Below are 25,876 nucleotides of genomic sequence, written 5' to 3'. Positions count from 1 at the left end.
GTCTATGATTGAGATGAGAAGTGATACTGGTCAATGGTATGTGGTTTACAGTGAGAAAGAGCAATGCAATGAAGACACAGTCTGTGATTGAGATTATTATTATTATTATTATTATTATTATTATTTATTTCTTAGCAGACGCCAATGGTATGTGGTTTACAGTGAATAAGAGCAATGCAATGAAGACACAGTCTGTGATTGAGATGAGAAGTGATACTGGTCAATGGGATGTGGTTTACAGTGAGAAAGAGCAATGCAATGAAGACACAGTCTGTGATTGAGATGAGAAGTGATACTGGTCAATGGGATGTGGTTTACAGTGAGAAAGAGCAATGCAATGAAGACACAGTCTGTGATTGACATGAGAAGTGATACTGGTCAATGGGATGTGGTTTACAGTGAGAAAGAGCAATGCAATGAAGACACAGTCTGTGATTGAGATGAGAAGTGATACTGGTCAATGGTATGTGGTTTACAGTGAGAAAGAGCAATGCAATGAAGACACAGTCTGTGATTGAGATGAGAAGTGATACTGGTCAATGGTATGTGGTTTACAGTGAGAAAGAGCAATGCAATGAAGACACAGTCTGACAGAGTGCAGGTGAAAGTGAAAGCAGGTAAGCAGACTCTAAATCTGTGTGTTTAAAGTTACAATAGCTAATAGAACAGCTCTCTTCAACAGTAAGTAGCGTGGTTCTGAAAAATCTAGTGTTACCCGTCCCCGCGTGCTGCTACAGCTCTTTAAATACATACCTGTAATTCAGTGATTTCAGAAAATTGGGACTTTTTGGCTTTTTTTTCCTTTTTTTTTCAATGCAGTGTCTAGTGTCTGGTCCCAAAATGTTTTACTACCCCTAGAGTACATGGAACTGAAGTTGCCAAGCTCCTGTGTTGCTATGGCAACAAGATAAACATTGTGGTCCCTCAAGAAATGTCAACTTGGTCACGCAAAAACATTTTAAAAAAATGTAAATACAAATTATTATTCAAACCATTTTTATAGTGTTTGTGAAGACTTTACCATCTGATCTTGTTAATGATGCAAAAAAAATATTATATTTTTTTCTATTTTCTGCCTAGAAAAGTACACAATTAAATGGACACGAGTATAATACATTGGTATTTTTTGTTTGATTTTACAAAAATAATATATTTTTCAAGATATTTTTTTTAAAACTATGCTACTGATGATCTTTAGTATAGTGGATAAACAGAACATTGAACAATTTAAAAAAATGTTGAGCAGTTTTATTTTTATTTTGCAATTTAATCTTGTGGCAATACCGTGACCAAGATGACAAGAATACAACTGACTAGTGACTAGTATTCTTTGAAATTGTTTAATGATTTTTAAATAAACAATATAGAATTAAAAAAACATGAAAATATCTATTTATCAAATAGAATATTTAAAATGTAACGGTATGAACAAGTGCAATATTTCAACAAGAACAAAAATAAAACATCATCAAGTGCAATATGTCAACAAGAAACATATAAAACAATCTAATACATATTGATATTTTATCAAAATCAAAACTGTTAACAATAATTACACAATGCAAAAAAGAATTTAACTTTTCAAGTTTAATTTAAAATTAACATTAAAATATTATTGGGTAATACCTTTCATAATGTAATAAAACTGATTAATGTGGGCTCCCGAGTGGCGCATCCAGTAAAGGCGCTCCGTGTGGAGTGCAGGATGTGCCCTATAGTCTGGACGTCGCAAGTTCGAGTCCAGGCTATTCCTTTGCCGACCGAGGACTGGAGCTTCCAGGGGGCGGTGCTCAATTGGCCGAGCGCCGCCCGGGGAGAGGGGAGGGAGGGTTAGGTCGGACAGGATGTCCTCGGCTCACCGCACACCAGCGACCCCTATAGTCTGGCCGTGCGCCTGCGGGCTCGTCTGTAAGCTGACCGAGAGCTGCGTTGTCCTCCGACGCTGTAGCTCTTGGGTGGCTGCATGGTGAGTCCGCAGTGTGAAAAAAAGCGGTCGGCTGATGGCACACGCTTCGGAGGACAGCGTGTGTTCGTCTTCGCCCTCCCGAGTCAGCGCAGGGGTGGTAGCGCTGAGCTAAGCCTAAAAATAATTGGCCATTCCAAATTATTTTCTCCCAATCAAAAATAATTGGCAACGGCTACATTTTTATAAAAAAAAAAAAAAGATTAATGTATTATATAATGTTAGACCAAAATATACAAATAACCTTTGCCTTTTCTGTACAGTTTGAATATTTTAAACAACTTTTGTCAAATTGAGACCAAGGACCAAGTTGACATGTTATGGTTATCAATTCTACATACGTTACATAGATATGAAAAAAAGAAATACAAGAAAAATTTACCAAGCCTCTCTTACCATCTTCCTATCAGCAGTGAGGTGTGACCCCTCTGAGGACCCCAACATTATAGCTGTCTTTTTAAATTCCTTACTTAAATTGGCGAAATCCATAAACTGTGACCAAGGTGACATTTTTGCGTGACATGATATTTTCAGAATTAAAATGCATTCATTTCTAATTTGACATTTATTTTTATGTTTTGATTATTTGTTATTTAAATAGATTCAACTGTTTATTATCAGGCTGAGGTGCTTTACAACTTGCAGAAATATTTGTTGTTGGTGAGATTTTGAAATTTTGGGACTTTAGCTTGGGACACTCTATTTTAACCATGTTACTGACTTAAATGTACATTTCTATGAATTACAATTGTTTTCTTTTTTCAAAATATTGTTGATAATTTGTAGTAAATTGATCCTACTTTAAAATATAAACATTTAATTAAATGTCAATTTAGGATGTAATTGAAAAAAAAATACTTAAATGCTGAGGACAGCAAAAGCCCAGATTTTCTGAAATCACTGAATTATTCTTTTCATTGTTAACATCCTGACAACCTTTTGTTTCAAAGGTCTTTTCAAAATGGCCTCTCTAGTACACTGATACTGGAAGGATTATTGCCCACATTGTCAAACAGGGAACACAGAGATAACGATCCATGATGTGGTACGGAACAGAAAAGCCAGAGCACTTACAGACTTGGTTTGTTAATGAGCAATGTAATGAGGAAGACACAGTCTGTGATTGAGATGAGAAGTGATACTGGTCAATGGTATGTGGTTTACAGTGAGAAAGAGCAATGCAATGAAGACACAGTCTGTGATTGAGATGAGAAGTGATACTGGTCAATGGTATGTGGTTTACAGTGAGAAAGGTAAATCAGTAGCTATGTAGTCCAAGGAGCTGGAATCAATTCATTAAATGATGTGACTCCACATAGTGTGAAACACTGCAATGGAAAAAAGGTGTGTGAGTGTTTTTTATCTATTTTTTACCAGGAGCTCAAATTATCATTGAGGAGTGGAGCCTGTTTCTGAACGCTATCGAGTCAAACCCCATAGATTATCATTGAGGATAGGAGCCTGTTTGTGAACACTATCGAGTCAAACCCCATAGATTATCATTGAGGAGAGGAGCCTGTTTGTGAATGCTATCGTGTCAAAACCCATAGATTATCATTTAGGAGAGGAGCCTGTTTGTGAATGCTATTGAGTCAAACCCCATAGATTATCATTGAACTGGAGAGGAGCCTGTTTGTGAACCCTATCGAGTCAAACCCCATAGATTATCATTTAGGAGAGGAGCCTGTTTGTGAACGCTATCGAGTCAAACCCCATAGATTATCATTGAGGAGAGGAGCCTGTTTGTGAACGCTATCGAGTCAAACCCCATAGATTATCATTGAGGAGAGGAGCCTGTTTGTGAACGCTATCCAGTCAAACCTCATAGATTATCATTGAGCTGGAGAGGAGCCTGTTTGTGAACGCTATCGAGTCAAACCCCATAGATTATCATTGAGGAGAGGAGTCTGTTTGTGAACACTATCGAGTCAAACCCCATAGATTATCATTGAGGAGAGGAGCCTGTTTGTGAACGCTATCGAGTCAAACCCCATAGATTATCATTGAGGAGAGGAGCCTGTTTGTGAACGCTATCCAGTCAAACCTCATAGATTATCATTGAGCTGGAGAGGAGCCTGTTTGTGAACGCTATCGAGTCAAACCCCATAGATTATCATTGAGGAGAGGAGTCTGTTTGTGAACACTATCGAGTCAAACCCCATAGATTATCATTGAGGAGAGGAGCCTGTTTGTGAACGCTATCGAGTCAAACCCCATAGATTATCATTGAGGAGAGGAGTCTGTTTATGAACGCTATCGAGTCAAACCCCATAGATTATCATTGAGGAGAGGAGTCTGTTTGTGAACGCTATCGAGTCAAACCCCATAGATTATCATTGAGGAGAGGAGTCTGTTTGTGAACACTATCGAGTCAAACCCCATAGATTATCATTGAAGAGAGGAGTCTGTTTGTGAATGCTATCGAGTCAAACCCCATAGATTATCATTGAAGAGAGGAGTCTGTTTGTGAATGCTATCGAGTCAAACCCCATAGATTATCATTGAGGAGTGGAGCCTGTTTGTGAACGCTATCGAGTCAAACCCCATAGATTATCATTGAGGAGAGGAGTCTGTTTGTGAACGCTATCGAGTCAAACCCCATAGATTATCATTGAGGAGAGGAGTCTGTTTGTGAACGCTATCGAGTCAAACCTCATAGATTATCATTGAGGAGAGGAGCCTGTTTGTGAACACTATCGAGTCAAACCCCATAGATTATCATTGAGGAGAGGAGTCTGTTTGTGAACGCTATCAAGCTTCTCAGGTTAAGACTCAAGCCTGTTCACAGGTCCAGCACTAAACACCCTGTGCAGCTCTAATATTTATGACAAACTAGTATCTTTAATAATTACAATCAGCACTTTAAACTAGTAGAGCTGAATAACTCTGAGCACTCTGTCAAGCTGCTTGCCTCTCTCTATGTAACAAAGACAGAATCACTGCTGTCTCCGCCCCTCATCTCCACTCATATTGGCTGGGCAGCTATAGAGCGTTCAGCATAAATACAATGATGTTAATGTAAACATGTAAATCCAAAACTAAATGAGAAAATGTTACACTTTCTGGCTGCGGTTTTGGAAATACTAAACCCCCATTTTCAGTGATGTTTCAGTTTTCAGCATTTGTTTTGGACACGCCCCTGATTTCTATTGGCTGCTCTGTATGTCAGTGCCACATGTCCGGTATATTGAGTGGGGCGGGAGTAACATCTGCCCTTGATGGCCCAGTAACGTCGCCCTCTCGGTCACACTGCGTTCCGACCCCCTTCGACTGACGTTTTTCACTGTTATAACAGGCTCCCACCAGCTCCCAGCCTTGTCTCATTAACGCTCCCTCCCATTTCCGCAGCCTTCTCTCTTTGTTTGTTTTTTTCGGCCGGAACAGGGAAGAGAACATTTCCGCTTGAAAGGGAAAAACATTACCAATTATTTCCCCTTCTACTTTTTCTGCCACATTTGCGTGTATGGCCGGGACTGCTCTTAATTTCAATAAATCTTTATAGTTGGGCCAGTCCCGACCCAGAATAATGGGATGTGGTAACCTTTCCGCTACCCCAACTACCAGGGAACGTTTCATCGGACCGACCGATAAATATACTTTTACTGTGGGGTATGTTGCCGTGTCTCCATGGATACAGGAGATCGCCACCTGACCTTGTGGCTGCCACACCATACCACCCAAGAGAGATGCTCTAATTAAGGTCTGACCACACCCTGTGTCCACTAATGCATGGGTCTTCACATTTCCAAAAATCACCTTAACAATACAAGACCCCTCCCGACCATTTTTCCCTCGCTTACCTGCTTCAGATGCCAGATTACAGACGGCCACGTCACACTCCATCGCAGATGGGCATGATGTCCCGGCTGGCGGCACCTAAAACAGGTAGGGGGAAAGGAGGGCACAGTATTAAATGGTCTGTCCCGCTGCTGGTATGGCAACGGGGCAGGGGCAGCACCTCTACCCCAGCTGGGGGCCAACCTTGGTCTCCATGAAGAGGAGGCAAGGTCGCCCATTGGGGTTGGTGCTCTCGGAGGTCGTTGACCCGGTCCTGGTGGTGGGGCTGATGGAGCAGAGAGAGGAGGTGGGGCTCGGCTGCTCCGTTGAGGTAGCGGGGTGAGTAGCCCGGTCTGGGCGGATACCAGGGAGTCCTCAAAGTCCTCAGCGAGCTTGACTGCCTGTTCCAGGGTGTCGGGGTTGTGGCGCCGTATCCATCCTTGGGTCTCGGCGCCGACCACATGACAAAACTGCTCAATAACGATGGCCTCCCCCATCTGGGCAGTTGTTTTTAGCGCCGGGGTGAGCCAGTGTATCATGTGGTCACAGAGCTTCTGCGCGACCACCCTGGGGCATACATTCGGGGACCTCCTGTACTCCCTGAACCTCACTCGGTGCGTTTCCTCCATAATATTCAGACGGCGGAGAATAGCCAGCTTTACCAGGTCATATTGAGCGGCGTCGTCATCCCCCATTGCCTGGTATGCTGCCTGCGCTTCCCCAATCAGGCAGGGTCCCAGCTGGCTTGCCCAGAACTGTCGGGGCCATGACGCGGTGGTAGCCAGCCGCTCAAATGCCACCAGGTATGCCTCTGGATCATCATCCGCCGTCATTTTATGCGTCCTGGCTTTGGGCGCTATGAAGCCGCGTTCCGCTGATGCTGTGGGAGGTATTGCCAGCCCGACCCTCTCGATCAGCGCGGTGTACCTCTCCTCTCTCCGTCTTTCCTCCCCCTCCCGTCTGCTGTCCAGCTGCTCCAGCAGCGCCGACAGTGTTGCGTAGTCCATCTCCTACTTCTGACGACCACGTGTGGCAAAGTGGTAATGACTTGCAGGTGAGTGCAGTGCAGAATAATTACACAGACAGACGTTGGTACAGGTGCAAGGGTGTTTATTTATTTTAGTAAATGTCCAGAGCCTCAAGGCAAAACCTGTAAATAATAATAGTGCTGGAAGTGATACAGCGGCGTGTATCACTTCTAATTTATAATCCCTCGGGTTTGACCCGCAACCCCAAAGTCCCGTTCCGACACCCACACTAAACACGAACACAAAGACAGTGCGTGATTCAAGTGCTAAAAGGTGCAAACACAAAGACAGTTGGTAGTGAAAGGTGAGTGGTGAAGTCCGGGTTTTTCGCTGGCCTGCGGCTGCAGCTCCGGATCGTGCTCAGTAATCTTCTGTGACAAATAACACACAGTGTTAATACACAGACACAGAACACTCACGGTTTACTCACAGTACGGGCTCCTTCTCGGTTAGTTAACTTAACCATATGCAAAGGAACAGATCACTCAAGCCATGCTTCCTATTTATACCCTCGCCCATGACCCCGAGGTTAACGAGCGCATCCGCTCCTCCAGTCCTCGGATGCCACGCCGCTTACCGTCTGGGTCACTGAGCTCGGGTGCCATGGCTCCGCCCCCTTCCGAACTGACCGACTTCCATCTACCCTACGGAATAAATTGTCGTGCCATTTCATTAAGGGTACTCTGTTCCTCGTATACCGTGCTCTCACAGGTCGAGAGGGAGATCTAACACTAAGACTCATTCGATCTTTGTCACAGTCAGTCACACTGGCTACTCTTCAGAGGTGTGGAGTGATACACAGCAAACTTCATAACCTTGATAATGTCTGAATTATTATTATTATTATTATTATTATTATTATTATTATTATTATTATTATTATTATTATTATTATTATTCTGCAGTAGGCTATAGTAATCCTGTGCTGCACAGTTCATATGTGGTGATACTACAATGGAAACTGCAATCTAATTTAAAAAACAAGCATACAGTCAGAAATCCAGTTAAGGGATTGTTTTGTACTCGGACAGAGGAATTCTGAAATTCAAAAGTCGTTCAGCTTTCATTTATACAGTGGCCTTCATGCTATGGGGCTAAATCCATGTTGTGGAAGATCTGAAATTTACACTGGCTTACCTACAGATGAAGTGAAGGGTTATTATTATTATTATTATTATTATTATTATTATTATTATTATTATTATTATTATTATTATAGAGCCATTTCCACCAGCTTCTCTCTATAACCCTAACCCTAACCCATGCACTGCAAAACACACTGAGAGCCATTTCAACCAGTTTCTCTCTATAACCCTAACCCTAACCCATGCACTGCTCCACACACTGAGAGCCATTTCAACCAGCTTCTCTCTATAACCCTAACCCTAACCCATGCACTGCTCCACACACTGAGAGCCATTTCAACCAGCTTCTCTCTATAAACCTAACCCTAACCCATGCACTGCAACACACACTGAGAGCCATTTCAACCAGCTTCTCTCTATAACCCTAACCCTAACCCATGCACTGCAACACACACTGAGAGCCATTTCAACCAGCTTCTCTCTATAACCCTAACCCTAACCCATGCACTGCAACACACACTGAGAGCCATTTCAACCAGCTTCTCTCTATAACCCTAACCCTAACCCATGCACTGCAACACACACTGAGAGCCATTTCAACCAGCTTCTCTCTATAACCCTAACCCTAACCCATGCACTGCAACACACACTGAGAGCCATTTCAACCAGCTTCTCTCTATAACCCTAACCCATGCACTGCAACACACACTGACAGCCATTTCAACCAGCTTCTCTCTATAACCCTAACCCTAACCCATGCACTGCAACACACACTGAGAGCCATTTCAACCAGCTTCTCTCTATAACCCTAACCCATGCACTGCTCCACACACTGACAGCCATTTCAACCAGCTTCTCTCTCTGAATTGGTTTATTCTTGTATTTGTATCATTATGACTCATACTGCAGGTACTGGAAAGCTACCTGGTAACCAATAACAACAAGAAATAATAACCAGATCACTAGTTCTAACTGTGATACACAGGCAGGTTGCTGATAATCAGATCACTAGTTCTAACTGTGATACACAGGCAGGCTGCTGATAATCAGATCACTAGTTCTAACTGTGATACACAGACAGGCTGCTGATAATCAGATCACTAGTTCTAACTGTGATACACAGGCAGGCTGCTGATAATCAAATCACTAGTTCTAACTGTGATACACAGGCAGGCTGCTGATAATCAGATCACTAGTTCTAACTGTGATACACAGGCAGGCTGCTGATAATCAGATCACTAGTTCTAACTGTGATACACAGGCAGGCTGCTGATAATCAGATCACTAGTTCTAACTGTGATACACAGGCAGGCTGCTCAGATCACTAGTTCTAACTGTGATACACAGGCAGGCTGCTCAGATCACTAGTTCTAACTGTGATACACAGGCAGGCTGCTGCTACACTGGTGACACTGAAGTGATTGTGATGAAATGTAAATGAGATCCTTTTTATTCTCATGATGTTTTTCATCTACAAAGCTGCTATGATTTCTATATAAACCCATATGAGGCAGTCCGTGTTTAAGATGCAGTTCAGAAGTGTGACTTTGTGCTTGATATTGTCACAGTTTAACATGGAAAGTGACTAAGCAATCAGAGTGCATCTTTTAGGACTGCCTGTATATTTGTTTCAGTCTTAATAGCTCTATTACACTATAAAGTGGGGTATGTTTAGCAGTGCTGGTTCAATGTACAGTACAAAGTGCAGCATTGCTGAAAGTGTTCAGGATTATTCCCTTCTTAGAGAAGCTCAATCATTCAACAGACAGGTAAATATGTATTCATATTTCTTGGTATTATTTACGTTATGTCAGTCAGTTTCATGTGTAATATATTTCAGAAAGGAGACAGCCACCAATGGAATAAAGTGAATGATTTATTGAATTGTGTGGCAGGATGGCTCGCAGTGGTGAGGTGTGGTGACATCACGGACCAGGAAGTAACTGAATCAAAACAGTGGATGGGCTGGTGAAGCTGAATGCTACTGCACTCAGCGTGTTTAATAAATAAATAAACAAAACAAAAGATTTAAACAATCAACCAAACACAAAACAAAAAGGCACAAGGGCCAAACGAATAAACAAATACTGTTTAGCAGTCGTTTTTAAATGTCGTTATTTCTCCTCTCTCTCTCTGCTCCCCGTACTCTCCTCTGTACACTCCACCCTCCAGCACGGACAGCTGCAGGTTCTTATACTCTAGCCGAGGGGTTAACTAGTTGTTAATTATCTGCACGCGTTTGGTAAGGATGCATGACTGTCAGCTAGTTAAATAATCAGTAGCTGGTCAGTCATGCATCCTCACAGTGTTTTTAAATATAAATAATAAAAGACGCAGTGCTTTTAACTGCGCCGCAAACAAAAATACAAATAATAATAAATAGGGGGCGGGACACTCCGCCACAAATTGACAGACAGACCTGCTTGTAAATGATTATTATTTAGACTGATGGCTTTAATTGTAAATATCTTTATTTTTTTAGTTCTACCAAAATATGAGAAATCTAATATCTATACAAGTCCTTTAGAGTTATGCATATAACTAGATAACATCTTTACTGTAGGGCAGCAGTATGGAGTAGTGGTTAGGGCTCTGGACTCTTGACCGGAGGGTCGTGGGTTCAATCCCAGGTGGGGGACACTGCTGTTGTACCCTTGAGCAAGGTACTTTACCTAGATTGCTCCAGTAAAAACCCAACTGTATAAATGGGTAATTGTATGTAAAAATAATTTGTAAAAAATAATATAATTGTATGTAAAAATAAATATGATATCTTGTAACAATTGTAAGAAATCTGCTAAGAAATAAATAATAATAATACTGTTGTGTTGAAACTCACTCAAGACCTTCTTTAGCACAGCAGGTTATTGATTGTATCATAATGTCTCTGCAAGTAGAGACTGTTTATCTGTCTGTCTGTCTGTCAAGTCGGTTGCTATCATATTCGACTGCTTAAAATACAACTTGTTAAGACACTAAAGTGATACTAAAACAGTAATTTAATGGCTGTACTCACTTGTTTGTTGTCTCATGCTGTTGAATATGTGAACTATGCAGCTGGTGACTGCAGTGAACTAAGCATTTTATATTTGAGATGTTTTGTGTATATGTTGTGTATGGATTTGGTGATGGCCTCTCTAATTGTGTCCAGTTGTAATATGGTGAATAGCTGCAGCTCGCATGCTCAGTGTTAGTTAGTGGAGTCCTGGTCTGAGACCATGTAACACAGACAGCTCCAATGTTTTTAATGAATGGCAGTTTTTCTACTGCAATCCAGCTGCAGTACATTTCATTTTTAATTTGCTTAATGTTGTTTTTTTTTTGAGGAGGAGTGCACTTCTTAATTACAGTCCCAAGTATGTAATTGCGCTCTGCTGTTAATGTTCTTAAAATGGTCAGTTCCGGAGAAATTCCGGGTTGCGGTTCACTTAACTCACACACTCAAAAATAGAAAAATCTGGGGTAGAGGTTAGGTTTAGGGGTAGGTTTAGGGTTAGGGGTAGAGGTTAGGTTTAGGGGTAGAGCTTAGATTTAGGGGTAGGGGTAGAGCTTAGGTTTATGGGTAGGGGTAGAGGTTAGGTTTAGGGGTAGGGGTAGGTTTAGGGGTAGAGTTTAGGTTTAGGGGTAGGGATAGAGGTTAAATTTATGGGTAGGTTTAGGGCTAGGTTTAGCGGTTGGGGTAGAGGTTAAGTTTAGGGGTAGAGGTTAGGTTTAGGGGTAGGGGTAGAGGTTAGGTTTAGGGGTTGGGGTAGAGGTTAGGTCTTGGGGTAGAGGTTAGGTTTAGGGATAGAGGTTAGGTTAAGGGGTAGAGGTTAGGTTTAGGGGTAGGTGTAGAGGTTAGGTTTAGGGGTAGGGGTAGAGGTTAGGTTAGGTTTAGGGTTAGGGGTCGGTGTAGAGGTTAGGTTTAGGGGTTGGGGTAGAGGTTAGGTCTTGGGGTAGAGGTTAGGTTTAGGGATAGAGGTTAGGTTAAGGGGTAGAGGTTAGGTTTAGGGGTAGGTGTAGAGGTTAGGTTTAGGGGTAGGGGTAGAGGTTAGGTTAGGTTTAGGGTTAGGGGTAGGTGTAGAGGTTAGGTTTAGGGGTTGGGGTAGAGGTTAGGTCTTGGGGTAGAGGTTAGGTTTAGGGATAGAGGTTAGGTTTAGGGGTAGGTGTAGAGGTTTGGTTTAGGGGTAGGGGTAGAGGTTAGGTTAGGTTTAGGGTTAGGGGTAGGTGTAGAGGTTAGGTTTAGGGGTTGGGGTAGAGGTTAGGTATTGGGGTAGAGGTTAGGTTTAGGGATAGAGGTTAGGTTAAGGGGTAGAGGTTAGGTTTAGGGGTAGGTGTAGAGGTTAGGTTTAGGGGTAGAGGTTAGGTTAGGTTTAGGGTTAGGGGTAGGTGTAGAGGTTAGGTTTAGGGGTTGGGGTAGAGGTTATGTTTAGGGTTATGTTTAGGGGTAGAGGTTAGGTTTAGGGAAGGTGTAGAGGTTAGGTTTGGGGGAAGAGGTTAGGTTTAGGGTTAGTTTCATGGGGCAGTGGCTAATTTTAGGGGTTAGATGTAAGTCACATATGATGTGGCGTGGACTGTAGTTGCAGCTTCATTTTTTTTATTATATTTTTTATAAATAACTTTAGATTTTTTTATTTTCCGTATTTTTTTTTCTTTAATTTAATACAGTGCTCCCTCGCTTTAACTCTCGGTTACAATGTGCCTACAGCATGTCCCCCAATTCCCTACACTAGGAACTACACTTTATAACACAGACCTCTTATTCAGCATTTGTTTCATAACTAAATAAATATTAGGCCCATTATGTGGTTATCTTTCCTAATGTATTTTTTGCTGCGAGAGGAGCTGCAGCTTTTTCCAGGAGGCGAGACGCTCTAAGTTCGCTTCAGCCCCGCTCCGGCAGCCGAACCTGGAGCGAGCCCATTCCCTCTTCCCCTCTCCCGACCTGCTTCTCACACTTGGTTTGCTCTTCTCACACTTGGTTTGCTTGTCTGTCTCTTCGAACTGAAGTCCCGACTGCCGTTTAGCCAGGCTATTTATAGTTTAAAAACTGCTATAATTGTTTTCTTTCTTCTAAGTTTGCAGGGCATTTTGTTAATGGCACATGTCCAACACACAAACCTTAAGTGTATTTTGATTTTAGTGTTTAGTTGTTATTGTTCTAAATTGCTTGAATACAGCGTTTCATTTTAAGCAACATTTTTACACAGCAGTACTCACACACCTTTGATCACCATCACAGCTGCTGCATGAACCTGTGGTTCCCGTATTCTGCTGGTGTTAATACAGCACCTATGGACTTCCAGGCATTTGTGTTTGATCAGATTGTTATCGTCCCTCTAGCGCTTCAGTTTAAAACATGCGACATGCCGGCTTTTTTCCCTTTACAGACCGGCGTCATCGCGCATTCATAAATATCGACACAAGTGTTGTGTATGGAATCTGTGCGACTTAACCACGCAAATCACATAGTCATGTTATTGGACACAAACCAATCCTAACACGGCGTCTCTCTAGTTGCTGTAGCTGAAGCTGAATGGGCACTGCGGCCGTAGTTGCCGTGGATAGACATACATTTTGAGGGCACTCGCAGCAATAGCCGCCGAGTCCTATGTCGAGCCCTGTAACCGAGAACACTAATTTCATACAGTATATAAAACACAAGCCCTAATTAAAATATCTCTTATAAGCTTTGCGCAGTTGGCTGGACATTATTCCTGATATCACTGTCTTTGTGTCTAATCAGCTGTGTGGATGATCAGTTCAGAAGATGGAAAAGAAAACTGCAGACGTGGAAACAGGTAAGAATGAAAACATCCAAATCTTAAAAGCAAGCACTTACCTGTGATTAGCAAAACAACTTTCTCACCAGTCCCTTTCTTGTAGGTTGTTTGGTTTGTTTTTGACTGTGATAGCAGCTCATTTCTCCTGCCTCCACACTGTAGATTCACTCTCCCTGTGCAGCAGGTATCAGGACATCACCACCATATTAACCACTGGCTCTCACTTCACTACAGTAAAACCTCCACACTGTAGATTCACTCTCCCTGTGCAGCAGGTATCAGGACATCACCAGCCATCACCACCATATTAACCACTGGCTCTCACTTCACTACAGTAAAACCTTCACACTGTAGATTCACTCTCCCTGTGCAGCAGGTATCAGGACATCACCAGCCATCACCACCATATTAACCACTGGCTCTCACTTCACTACAGTAAAACCTCCACACTGTAGATTCACTCTCCCTGTGCAGCAGGTATCAGGACCTCACCAGCCATCACCACCATGTTAACCACTGGCTCTCACTTCACTACAGTAAAACCTCCACACTGTAGATTCACTCTCCCTGTGCAGCAGGTATCAGGACATCATCACCATATTAACCACTGGCTCTCACTTCACTACAGTAAAACCTCCACACTGTAGATTCACTCTCCCTGTGCAGCAAGTATCAGGACATCACCACCATATTAACCACTGGCTCTCACTTCACTACAGTAAAACCTCCACACTGTAGATTCACTCTCCCTGTGCAGCAGGTATCAGGACATCACCAGCCATCACCACCATATTAACCACTGGCTCTCACTTCACTACAGTAAAACCTTCACACTGTAGATTCACTCTCCCTGTGCAGCAGGTATCAGGACATCACCAGCCATCACCACCATATTAACCACTGGCTCTCACTTCACTACAGTAAAACCTCCACACTGTAGATTCACTCTCCCTGTGCAGCAGGTATCAGGACCTCACCAGCCATCACCACCATGTTAACCACTGGCTCTCACTTCACTACAGTAAAACCTCCACACTGTAGATTCACTCTCCCTGTGCAGCAGGTATCAGGACATCATCACCATATTAACCACTGGCTCTCACTTCACTACAGTAAAACCTCCACACTGTAGATTCACTCTCCCTGTGCAGCAAGTATCAGGACATCACCACCATATTAACCACTGGCTCTCACTTCACTACAGTAAAACCTCCACACTGTAGATTCACTCTCCCTGTGCAGCAGGTATCAGGACATCACCAGCCATCACCACCATATTAACCACTGGCTCTTTTTCACAGTTCAATATTCATTCACAGATACACGATGCAGTTCGGTCTCTGAGTTAAAGCTGACAGGAATGTTGATAAAGTAATTCCACCCCCTAAACTATTCTGACAGGGCATGTGTGCTGAAACTATCTAGACAGATACACTGGCTTGGAGTGATTGTTCCACAGCGACTGATCTGGGGTCAGTTAAACACACGACAGTAACACTGATATTTACAATTCTGAACTCCACAAACCTGCAATCTGAAACACACGACAGTAACACTGATATTTACAATTCTGAACTCCACAAACCTGCAATCTGAAACTCACGACAGTAACACTGATATTTACAATTCTGAACTCCACAAACCTGCAATCTGAAACACACGACAGTAACACTGATATTTACAATTCTGAACTCCACAAACCTGCAATCTGAATCACACGACAGTAACACTGATATTTACAATTCTGAACTCCACAAACCTGCAATCTGAAACACACGACAGTAACACTGATATTTACAATTCTGAACTCCACAAACCTGCAATCTGAAACTCACGACAGTAACACTGATATTTACAATTCTGAACTCCACAAACCTGCAATCTGAAACACACGACAGTAACACTGATATTTACAATTCTGAACTCCACAAACCTGCAATCTGAAACTCACGACAGTAACACTGATATTTACAATTCTGAACTCCACAAACCTGCAATCTGAAACGCACGACAGTAACACTGATATTTACAATTCTGAACTCCACAAACCTGCAATCTGAAACACACGACAGTAACACTGATATTTACAATTCTGAACTCCACAAACCTGCAATCTGAAACACACGACAGTGACACTGATATTTACAATTCTGAACTCCACAAACCTGCAATCTGAAAGGATTCAAATATAAATCAAATCCATTTCTATGCATTATCTATACTTGTTTCTATTGGAATGTATTACTGTGCTTGTGATGCCATGTTCTAGATAGTTAATGATGCAACACTCTACTATTCCTTTCAATTTAAACCTATATTTGAAAGCGTGTATCAGACGGGATATGAACCTGCAGCTTCAGGGGAGCGGGCACACCGCTGGCTACGAACGCAGCCCTCAGTGAACAATCAACCCGAGGGACCGCTGCCCTGTCAAATAGCAACATTGAATAGCAAGATTCACTGTAATCCTCACTGTGTCCCCAGCCTGTGTCATATACAATGTGTGATTGATAGAGAATCGTGCATATTAATGTACTAGTGGAATATTTAAAATATTTGGTCATGGTTTTTTTTTGTTTGTTGTTGAATTTAAGTTATTCTTAGACTTAAGTTTATGATATGAAGTTTTAAAAAGTTATTAATATAATATTACATTTGAAGTGCTTATTTAAACTATAATGAAGCTGTCACTAAGTATTTGTTTTCACTCATAAAGAGCTGAAGATGAAGACTCAAACAAGCCCTGCCCTTGTTTAACACATTCTATCTTGGTCAGCTGCATCTAAAATGAAGAGCAGATCTGGATGCATGTAGAGATCAACATGCTTCATGAATGTGACGGAAAATAACCACTTGTTTTAAGCACAGCTCAGTATTTCACAAGCACCTGATGAATACAGCCCTGTTTCTAATATGAATGTTACCTCTCCTACACTGTCTCTACCTACATCACTGCCTCTGTCTCCACAGTTACTGTTTCTAATATGAATGTTACCTCTCCTGCACTGTCTCTACCTACATCACTGCCTCTGTCTCCACAGTTACTGTTTCTAATATGAATGTTACCTCTCCTACACTGTCTCTACCTACATCACTGCCTCTGTCTCCACAGTTACTGTTTCTAATATGAATGTTACCTCTCCTGCACTGTCTCTACCTACATCACTGCCTCTGTCTCCACAGTTACTGTTTCTAATATGAATGTTACCTCTCCTACACTGTCTCTACCTACATCACTGCCTCTGTCTCCACAGTTACTGTTTCTAATATGAATGTTACCTCTCCTACACTGTCTCTACCTACATCACTGCCTCTGTCTCCACAGTTACTGTTTCTAATATGAATGTTACCTCTCCTGCACTGTCTCTACCTACATCACTGCCTCTGTCTCCACAGTTACTGTTTCTAATATGAATGTTACCTCTCCTACACTGTCTCTACCTACATCACTGCATCTCTCTTCTCTCTCTCTGACAGTCAGTCCCTTCCTCCATTTCTCCCTCCTCTCTGACAGTCCCTCACTCCCTCCATTTCTCTCTTCTCTCTCAGACAATCCCTCACTCCCTTGCATTCTCTCTGACAATCCCTCCCTCCCTCCCTTTCTCTCTACTCTCTTTCTGAGACAGTCCCTCACTCCTTTTCTCTCATCTCTCTCTGAGACAGTCCCTCACTCCCTCTCTGTCTCCACAGTTACAGGTGCCTCAGGAATCCTCAGTCCCTCACTCCCTCTCTGTCTCCACAGTTACAGGTTCCTCAGGAATCATCAGTCCCTCACTCCGTCTCTGTCTCCACAGTTACAGGTTCCTCAGGAATCATCAGTCCCTCACTCCCTCTCTGTCTTCACAGTTACAGGTGCATCAGGAATCCTCAGTCCCTCACTCCCTCTCTGTCTCCACAGTTACAGGTGCATCAGGAATCCTCAGTCTCTCACTCCCTCTCTGTCTCCACAGTTACAGATGCATCAGGAATCCTCAGTCTCTCACTCCCTCTCTGTCTCCACAGTTACAGGTGCATCAGGAATCCTCAGTCCCTCACTCCCTCTCTGTCTCCACAGTTACAGGTGCATCAGGAATCCTCAGTCTCTCACTCCCTCTCTGTCTCCACAGTTACAGATGCATCAGGAATCCTCAGTCTCTCACTCCCTCTCTGTCTCCACAGTTACAGGTGCATCAGGAATCCTCAGTCCCTCACTCCCTCTCTGTCTCCACAGTTACAGGTGCATCAGGAATCCTCAGTCTCTCACTCCCTCTCTGTCTCCACAGTTACAGGTGCATCAGGAATCGTCAGTGTTTCTCAGAGTTTTGGCAGTTTCGACCGTGACTACAAGGGTATAATCCCTGCACGTGATGCCAAGTCTCTCAGTTGGAGTAGACCTACTTTCAGCAACCCTAAGGTATGGTGACACTAATCATTAGAATAGATTCTAGTTTTCCATGGTAAAAAAGTCTATGATTTAAACATTTTAAAATCCACACTGTATGCAAAAATCCAGTTTTCCAATCACACTATTTAAAGAACAATGTAATCATCAAATTCTGGTTGACTGTGACCACATATCATTTGTATTCAGACACGGACAGACTGCTGTTTCAGAGAAAGCTTAGGGCCGTATTCATAAAGTGTTTACCAGGCATTTAACTTTAAACAGTGAAATCATTCGAACATTTGGCTCACTGATGCTCACTCACTTTGGTGCCAAGCTTGAATCCTGTCTAAATCTCTTTGTATTATTAAAGTTGCTGATTGGGAATTGGCTACCCCTCCCAATTTTGTGTCGTCTGCAAATTTGCATAGTTTACTGATTATGTCTTGGTCCAGTTCATTTATATAGATTGGGATTAGCAATGGTCCCAGTACTGATCCCTGTGGTGCCCCACTTGTTACGTTACTCCAGTTTGATGCCTGTCCTCTCATTATAACTCTCTGCTTTCTATCTTGTAACTAGTTATGAATCCATGCTGCTATTTTACCGTTTATTCCTACTGAAAATCTAAGTAGATGATGTCATACGCACTGTCCTTGTCCACTCTGGTAGTCTCCTGCTGAAAGAAATTAGTTAAATAAGATCTAACCTTCCTAAAGCCATGCTGGCTGTCTCCTATAATGTTGATACTATATAAATATTCCTGCATTTTGGTCCTTATTATAGTTTCCATGATTTTACATATGATTGATGTTAAACTTATAGGTCTGTAGTTCCCAGGGTCAAATTTATCTCCCTTTTTTAAATATAGGATCAACATTCTCAATTTCAGTCCCTTGGGATGGCTCCTTTATTTTTAGAGTTGTTGACTGGGTTCAAACATACATGAGTTGACAGAAACAAGCAAATAATAAAACAAAAGTGAAAACATAGAAACTAAATCTATATTAACTATGTGTACCAATCAATTTTACTTTAACACATTTAAGAGGTAAACATGCTTTATGAATACGTCCCTTCATCTTTAATCAACAGCAGTTTCTTTCATCTCCCTCTTTGCGAGATGAGGAGCAGCTGTGTGAGGTCAGGAGCAGCTGTGTGAGATCTCTAGAACAAAGTCAAACTAAACCAGAATGCTGTTCCGTGAATTTCTATCTAAAATGTATTTTTCTGCGTACAATAGAGTTAAATGCCCATTCGATGTTGAACCAGAGTACAGCTCCCCATGAAACTGATTTTATGATTGATAATAGTCTGGTCCCAAGTGAATGTTAAAATCAGACTTTTAATGTACTGTATGCACTTGTTTTCATATTATAGTAACTCAGTGAATGAACTTTTCTTTTGCAGATTCCTGGTTTGCTGAGGAGAGTTTTCAAGGTACAGAATGGGGGGGTGGGGGGTATTAATGAGCCAGGGTAAAGAAAAGGGGAAATTGTGAGTGAAAGAGAATTGGGGAAAGAAAGAGAGATGAGAAGGATGGGTGTAGTTAAGTGTCATGATATAGATAGATTATATATATTGTAAGCCGGCCGGCACTCACGGTCGTTCATTGCCCCTTTAAAATACTGACCCAGACACAAGAAATTGATTTTTAGCTGCGCTGACACGCTACTTTAATAAACAAACAAAATAAAACACAAAATAAACACCTAGCTCTTTTTTGAGCAATAACTATCACACAGGACTGGAACCTAACTATAAACAGGACAGCTAAGCTGTTTCCCTGTAAAACAAACCAAAATAAAATAACACACAAACCCTCACAGGTTTCACACTACCTTACTTTCGTTGTACGCCTGCACACACTCGCAAGCAGGCACTTCACACAGCAGCCCTGTGCAGACTGACTGCACTCTTTAAATACCCTGCACCTGGTTCCAATTTACAATAACTACCAGATGCAGGGGATAATTAACAATAAAACAATTAACACAAATGTGCATACGCACATGTCTTCTGCAGGGAGGATTTTAACCCCCCCTCCCTGCTGTGTTACCATATATATATATATATATATATACAGACGTGCTCAAATTTGTTGGTACCCTTACAGCTCATTGAAATAATGCTTCATTCCTCCTGAAAAGTGATGAAATTAAAAGCTATTTTATCATGTATACTTGCATGCCTTTGGTATGTCATAGAATAAAGCAAAGAAGCTGTGAAAATAGATGAATTATTGCTTATTCTACAAAAATATTCTAAAATGGCCTGGACACATTTGTTTGTACCCCTTAGAAAAGATAATAAATAATTGGATTATAGTGATATTCCAAACTATCTAGTTTCTTTAATTGGTATCACACATGTCTCCAATCTTGTAATCAGTCATTCAGCCTATTTAAATGGAGAAAAGTAGTCACTGTGCTGTTTGGTATCATTGTGTGCACCACACTGAACATGGACCAGAGAAAGCAAAGGAGAGAGTTGTCTGAGGAGATCAGAAAGAAAATAATAGACAAGGTAAAGGTAAAGGCTACAAGACCATCTCCAAGCAGCTTGATGTTCCTGTGACAACAGTTGCAAATATTATTAAGAAGTTGAAGGTCCATGGAACTGTAGCCAACCTCCCTGGGCGCGGCCGCAAGAGGAAAATCGACCCCAGATTGAACAGAAGGATAGTGCGAATGGTAGAAAAAGAACCAAGGATGCCAAAGAGATACAAGCTGAACTCCAAGGTGAAGGTACGTCAGTTTCTGATCGCACCATCCGTCGCTTTTTGAGCAAAAGTGGGCTCCATGGAAGAAGACCCAGGAGGACTCCACTTTTGAAAGAAACACATAAAAAAGCCAGACTGGAATTTGCTAAAATGCATATTGACAAGCCACAATCCTCCTGGGAGAATGTCCTTTGGACAGATGAGTCAAAACTGGAGCTTTTTGGCAAGTCACATCAGCTTATTGTTCACAGACGAAAAAATGAAGCTTTCAAAGAAAAGAACACCATACCTACAGTGAAACATGGAGGAGGCTCGGTTATGTTTTGGGGCTGCTTTGCTGCGCCTGGCACAGGGTACCTTGAATCTGTGCAGGGCACAATGAAATCTCAAGACTATCAAGGCATTCTGAAGCGAAACGTACTGCCCAGTGTCAGAAAGTTCTGTCTCAGTCGCAGGTCATGGGTCCTCCAACAGGATAATGACCCAAAACACACAGCTAAAATCACCCAAGAATGGATACGAACAAAACATTGGACTATTCTGAAGTGGCCTTCTATGAGTCCTGATCTGAATCCTATCGAACATCTATGGAAAGAGCTGAAACTTGCAGTCTGGAGAAGGCACCCATCAAACCTGAGACAGCTGGAGCAGTTTGCTCAGGAAGAGTGGGCCAAACTACCTGTTAACAGGTGCAGAAGTCTCATTGAGAGCTACAGAAAACGTTTGATTGCAGTGATTGCCTCTAAAGGTTGTGCAACAAAATATTAGGTTAGCGGTCCCATCATTTTTGTCCATGCCATTTTCATTTGTTTTCTTATTTACAATAGTATGTTGAATAAAAAATCAAAAGCAAAGTCTGATTTCTATTAAATATGGAATAAACAATGGTGGATGCCAATTACTTTTGTCAGTTTCAAGTTATTTCAGAGAAAATTGTGCATTCTTCGTTTTTTGTGGAGGGGTACCAACAAATTTGAGCACGTCTGTATATGTGTGTATATATATATATATATATATATATATATATATATATATATATATATATATATATAGTTTGAGAAAAAGAAAACTGTGTACCAAAATGATCAATAAGAAAAAGAGAAAAGGATATTTCAGGTACTTAAAAAGGTAGAATAATTGATTACAAATCATCAGCCGAAACGTCCTGATAATTTATTTGTAATCAATTATTCTACCTTTAAGTACCTGAAATATCCTTTTCTCTTTTTTTTTCTTATATATATATATATATATATATATATATATATATATATATATATATATTGTGGCAATGTGCCCCGCCCCTGTGTGCAATTGTGTGTTATGTGTTGTATGTTGCGTGCGTGTGTTAATGTTGGTGTATAGTCATTGGTACACGGGATGTAAACGGGTCTGTGTTTCACGTGTATTTAAAAATGTAGATTTATATTTAGGCACGAGGAGGGCACAAATCACTTCACGTGCTGGTTAAATGTAATATGTGAGCACGGGGTTGCACAGAATTAATTCACGTGCTGGGATTCAAGTGAATAATTAATTAGTAATTGAATCCCAGCACAACAGTATATATAGACACATTTTCATTCACTCAGGGTTGGGTGTTCGGTGAGTGGAGAACGGGAGAGAGAGAAGGGGTAAAGTAAATATAAAAGAAAGCGTAAATAGTTAAATCTGCTCACCGTGTTTTGTTCGTCTGTCTGTGCACTGTCTAGTCCGTTTTGTTTGTCTATTTATTTTGGCGCAAGTGCCGTGTCCAGTGTTTTTGTGTTTCAAACCTTTTATTTTCTGTTCTGTTGATTAAATGCTGAGCGAAAGCATTCGCTCAGCTTCACCAAACCACAAATCTCTGTGTTTATTTCCTGACTCTGGTCTGACGCCACCCACTCCGGCCGTCTTTGTGACACGTGGTGTCCTGCGTGGGATCGACAGCGCCTCCAGGACTCAGGCCAGAGCAGGAACCGCATTTTTTGAGGGAAAAAAAAAAAAAATTGTTGGATTACAAAAAAATATATATATATAAATAAATAAAATGGGATGGAAGGAGGATAAAGAGGTGAAGGACAGGGAGGAGGAGTGCCGCCTAAGGGCCAGACATCCACGGCGATTTAACAAGCCAACGCCGGGGTGCCTCCTCTGCGACCAGGATCATCTGTTCGCCAACTGTCCCTTCCGCAGTTATGAGGAGGAGCCGGAGCGTCCACAGCCCAAGCGGGAGGAGCCTGAGCGTCCACAGCCCAAGTGGGAGGAGCCTGAGCATCCACAGCCCAAGTGGGAGGAGCCTGAGCGTCCACAGCCCAAGTGGGAGGAGCCTGAGCGTCCACAGCCCAAGTGGGAGGAGCCTAAGCGTCCACAGCCCAAGCGGGAGGAGCCCGAGCGTCCTACGCCTGAGTGGGAGGAGCCCGAACGTCCTACGCCTGAGTGGGAGGAGCCCGAACGTCCTACGCCTGAGTGGGAGGAGCCCGAACGTCCTACGCCTGAGTGGGGGGAGCCCGAGCGTCCACAGCCCAAGAGGGGGGAGTCGGTGCGTCCACAGCCCAAAAGGGAGGAGTCGGTGCGTCCACAGCCCAAAGACAGGAAAGTCGGGGCTTCCATAACCCTAGGACCCAAGCTGGTCCCTAGGTCCCACCTCCACCAGCAGAGGGAAAATGCCTGCTGTCCCCATCTCCACCAGCAGAGGAAGAATGCCTGCTGGTTTCCCCTTCCGAGGCAGAGCCGCACCAGTCCCCTGCAAGAGAGGCAGAGCAGCACCAGTCCCCTGAAAAAGGGGGAGACTACACGTTGCTCCCACCTCCGTCGTCAGGAGACTACACGCTGCTCCCACCTTCACCGGCAGGAGCAGAGCAGCCGGAGCTGTCTCTGTCTCCGCCACCTTCACCGGCAGGAGCAGAGCAGCAGGAGCTGCCTCTGCCTCCGCCACCTCCACCACTTCCTCCATTAGGAGCAGAGCAGCAGGAGCTGCCTCTGCCTCCACCACCGCCAGGAGCAGAGGAGCAGGAGCTGCCTCTGCCTCCACCACAGTCAGGTGCAGAGGAGCAGGAGCTGCCTCTGCCTCCGCCACCTCCACCGGCAGGATCAGAGCAGCAGGAGCTGCCTCTGCCTCCGCCATGTCCACCAGCAGAGGGTGAATGCCTGCTGGGTCCCTGTCCACCAGCATAGGGTGAATGCCTGCTGGTATCACTTCCCCCACCAGCAGAGGATGAATACCTGCTGGTATCACTTCCCCCACCAGCAGAGGATGAATGCCTGCTGGTATCACTTTCCCCACCATCCCGAGGAGAGGAGCGGGAGCTGCCTCTGCCTCCATCACCATCAGGGGGAGAGAAGCAGGAGCTGCCTCTCCCTTCACCAGAAAGACCAGGACGTGAAGCTGGCGGCCCTCAGGCTGCTGAGGGAAGCATGGGGAAAAACCGCCTGGCCGCAGAGGCCGAGAAGAGGGCCAACACCCGCACCCCGGCTGGTCCTGACTCCCTGCCACGCTTCACCCAAGGACGCCTGTCTGGCATCGCCTGGGGCTGCCAGCCGCGCCGCATCGCCTGGGGTTGCCTGCCGCGCCGCATCGCCTGGGGTTGCCTGCCTCGCCGCATCGCCTGGGGTTGCCAGCTGCTCCGCATCGCCTGGTGCTGCCAGTTGCTCCGCATCGCAGCAGGAAGTACTGTGGCCGGAAACCCACCAAGGGGAGCTGCCGGCCACGAAGAAGGTGGGGGAGGTCAGGAGACCTGCTCCCACTGCAGCAGTTTCGCTGCCGGAGATCGTGGGGGAGGTCCGGAGACCAGCTCCCACTGCAGCAGTTTCGCTGCCGGAGATCGTGGGGGAGGTCCGGAGACCAGCTCCCACTGCAGCTTCTTCGCTGCCGGCAGTACTGTGGTCGGAGCCCCACCAAGGGGAGCTACCGGCTACGAAGGAAGGGGGAGAGGTCAGGAGACCAGCATCCCCCGCAGCAAGTTCGCTGCAAGCGGGGACTAGCAGGCTGTCAGCCGTGCCACTACCGGCAGGGGTGCTGACAGCATGGCCAGCCAGGAGCCCACTGAAGCCTCCCTTCCCAGCCCGAGACTTTGTCCTGGACTGCTGGATTTTTAAGGGGGGAGGTGGCCGTTGAGGCCATGTGTGCTGCGCACAAGGGGGGGTATATGTGGCAATGTGCCCTGCCCCTGTGTGCAATTGTGTGTTATGTGTTGTATGTTGCGTGCGTGTGTTAATGTTGGTGTATAGTCATTGGTACACGGGATGTAAACGGGTCTGTGTTTCACGTGTTTTTAAAAATGTAGATTTATATTTAGGCACGAGGAGGGCACAAATCACTTCACGTGCTGGTTAAATGTAATATGTGAGCACGGGGTTGCACAGAATTAATTCACGTGCTGGGATTCAAGTGAATAATTAATTAGTAATTGAATCCCAGCACAACAGTATTTATAGACACATTTTCATTCACTCAGGGTTGGGTGTTCGGTGAGTGGAGAACGGGAGAGAGAGAAGGGGTAAAGTAAATATAAAAGAAAGCGTAAATAGTTAAATCTGCTCACCGTGTTTTGTTCGTCTGTCTGTGCACTGTCTAGTCCGTTTTGTTTATCTATTTATTTTGGCGCAAGTGCCGTGTCCAGTGTTTTTGTGTTTCAAACCTTTTATTTTCTGTTCTGTTGATTAAATGCTGAGCGAAAGCATTCGCTCAGCTTCACCAAACCACAAATCTCTGTCTGTTTATTTCCTGGCTCTGGTCTGACGCCACCCACTCCGGCCGTCTTTGTGACAATATATATATATATATATATTACAGTGCCTTGCAAAAGTATTCAGACCCCTGACCAATTCTCTCATATTACTGAATTACAAATGGTACATTAAAATTTCGTTCTGATTTAATATTTTATTTTAAAACACTGAAACTCAAAATCAATTATTGTAAGGTGTCATTGGTTTTATGTTGTGAAATATTTAAGAAAAATAAAAAACTGAAATATCTTGCTTGCATAAGTATTCAACCCCCACACATTAACATTTGGTAGAGCCACCTTTCGCTGCAATAACAGCTTTAAGTCTTTTGGGGTAAGTATGTACCAGCTTTGCACACGGTGTCGGAGTGATTTTGGTCCATTCTTCTTGGCAGATTTGCTCCAGGTTGTTCAGGTTGGTTGAATGACGCTTGCGGACCGCAATTTTCAAATAGTGCCTGTAACAG

At 43.4% G+C, this 25,876-nt stretch overlaps 2 protein-coding genes across 4 annotated transcripts in view; both read left to right on the top strand.

The window, feature by feature from the left end:
* Positions 1-25,876, top strand: part of LOC131709360 (butyrophilin subfamily 2 member A2-like) — a 184,781-nt gene that overhangs the window by 56,976 nt on the left and 101,929 nt on the right. The gene's annotated exons all lie outside the window — the stretch shown is intronic.
* LOC117410031 (E3 ubiquitin-protein ligase TRIM39-like) overlaps positions 1-25,876 on the top strand; it is a 114,430-nt gene that overhangs the window by 56,411 nt on the left and 32,143 nt on the right. For 2 of the 3 annotated variants that reach the window (XM_059011874.1, XM_059011872.1), the window contains exons 2-4: positions 13,579-13,633; positions 17,878-18,008; positions 19,389-19,418. In XM_059011874.1, coding sequence (XP_058867857.1) covers positions 13,603-13,633; positions 17,878-18,008; positions 19,389-19,418 — 192 coding nt within the window. In that variant the 5' untranslated portion in view covers positions 13,579-13,602. Of the gene's footprint in view, positions 1-13,578; positions 13,634-17,877; positions 18,009-19,388; positions 19,420-25,876 lie in introns of all 3 variants that reach the window. The other variant, XM_059011873.1, reaches the window with a different exon arrangement.

The sequence above is a fragment of the Acipenser ruthenus genome, chromosome 43, assembly GCF_902713425.1.
Source record: "Acipenser ruthenus chromosome 43, fAciRut3.2 maternal haplotype, whole genome shotgun sequence".
Taxonomy (NCBI): Eukaryota; Metazoa; Chordata; class Actinopteri; order Acipenseriformes; family Acipenseridae; genus Acipenser; species Acipenser ruthenus.
This window is presented reverse-complemented; position numbering and strand designations above follow the sequence as displayed.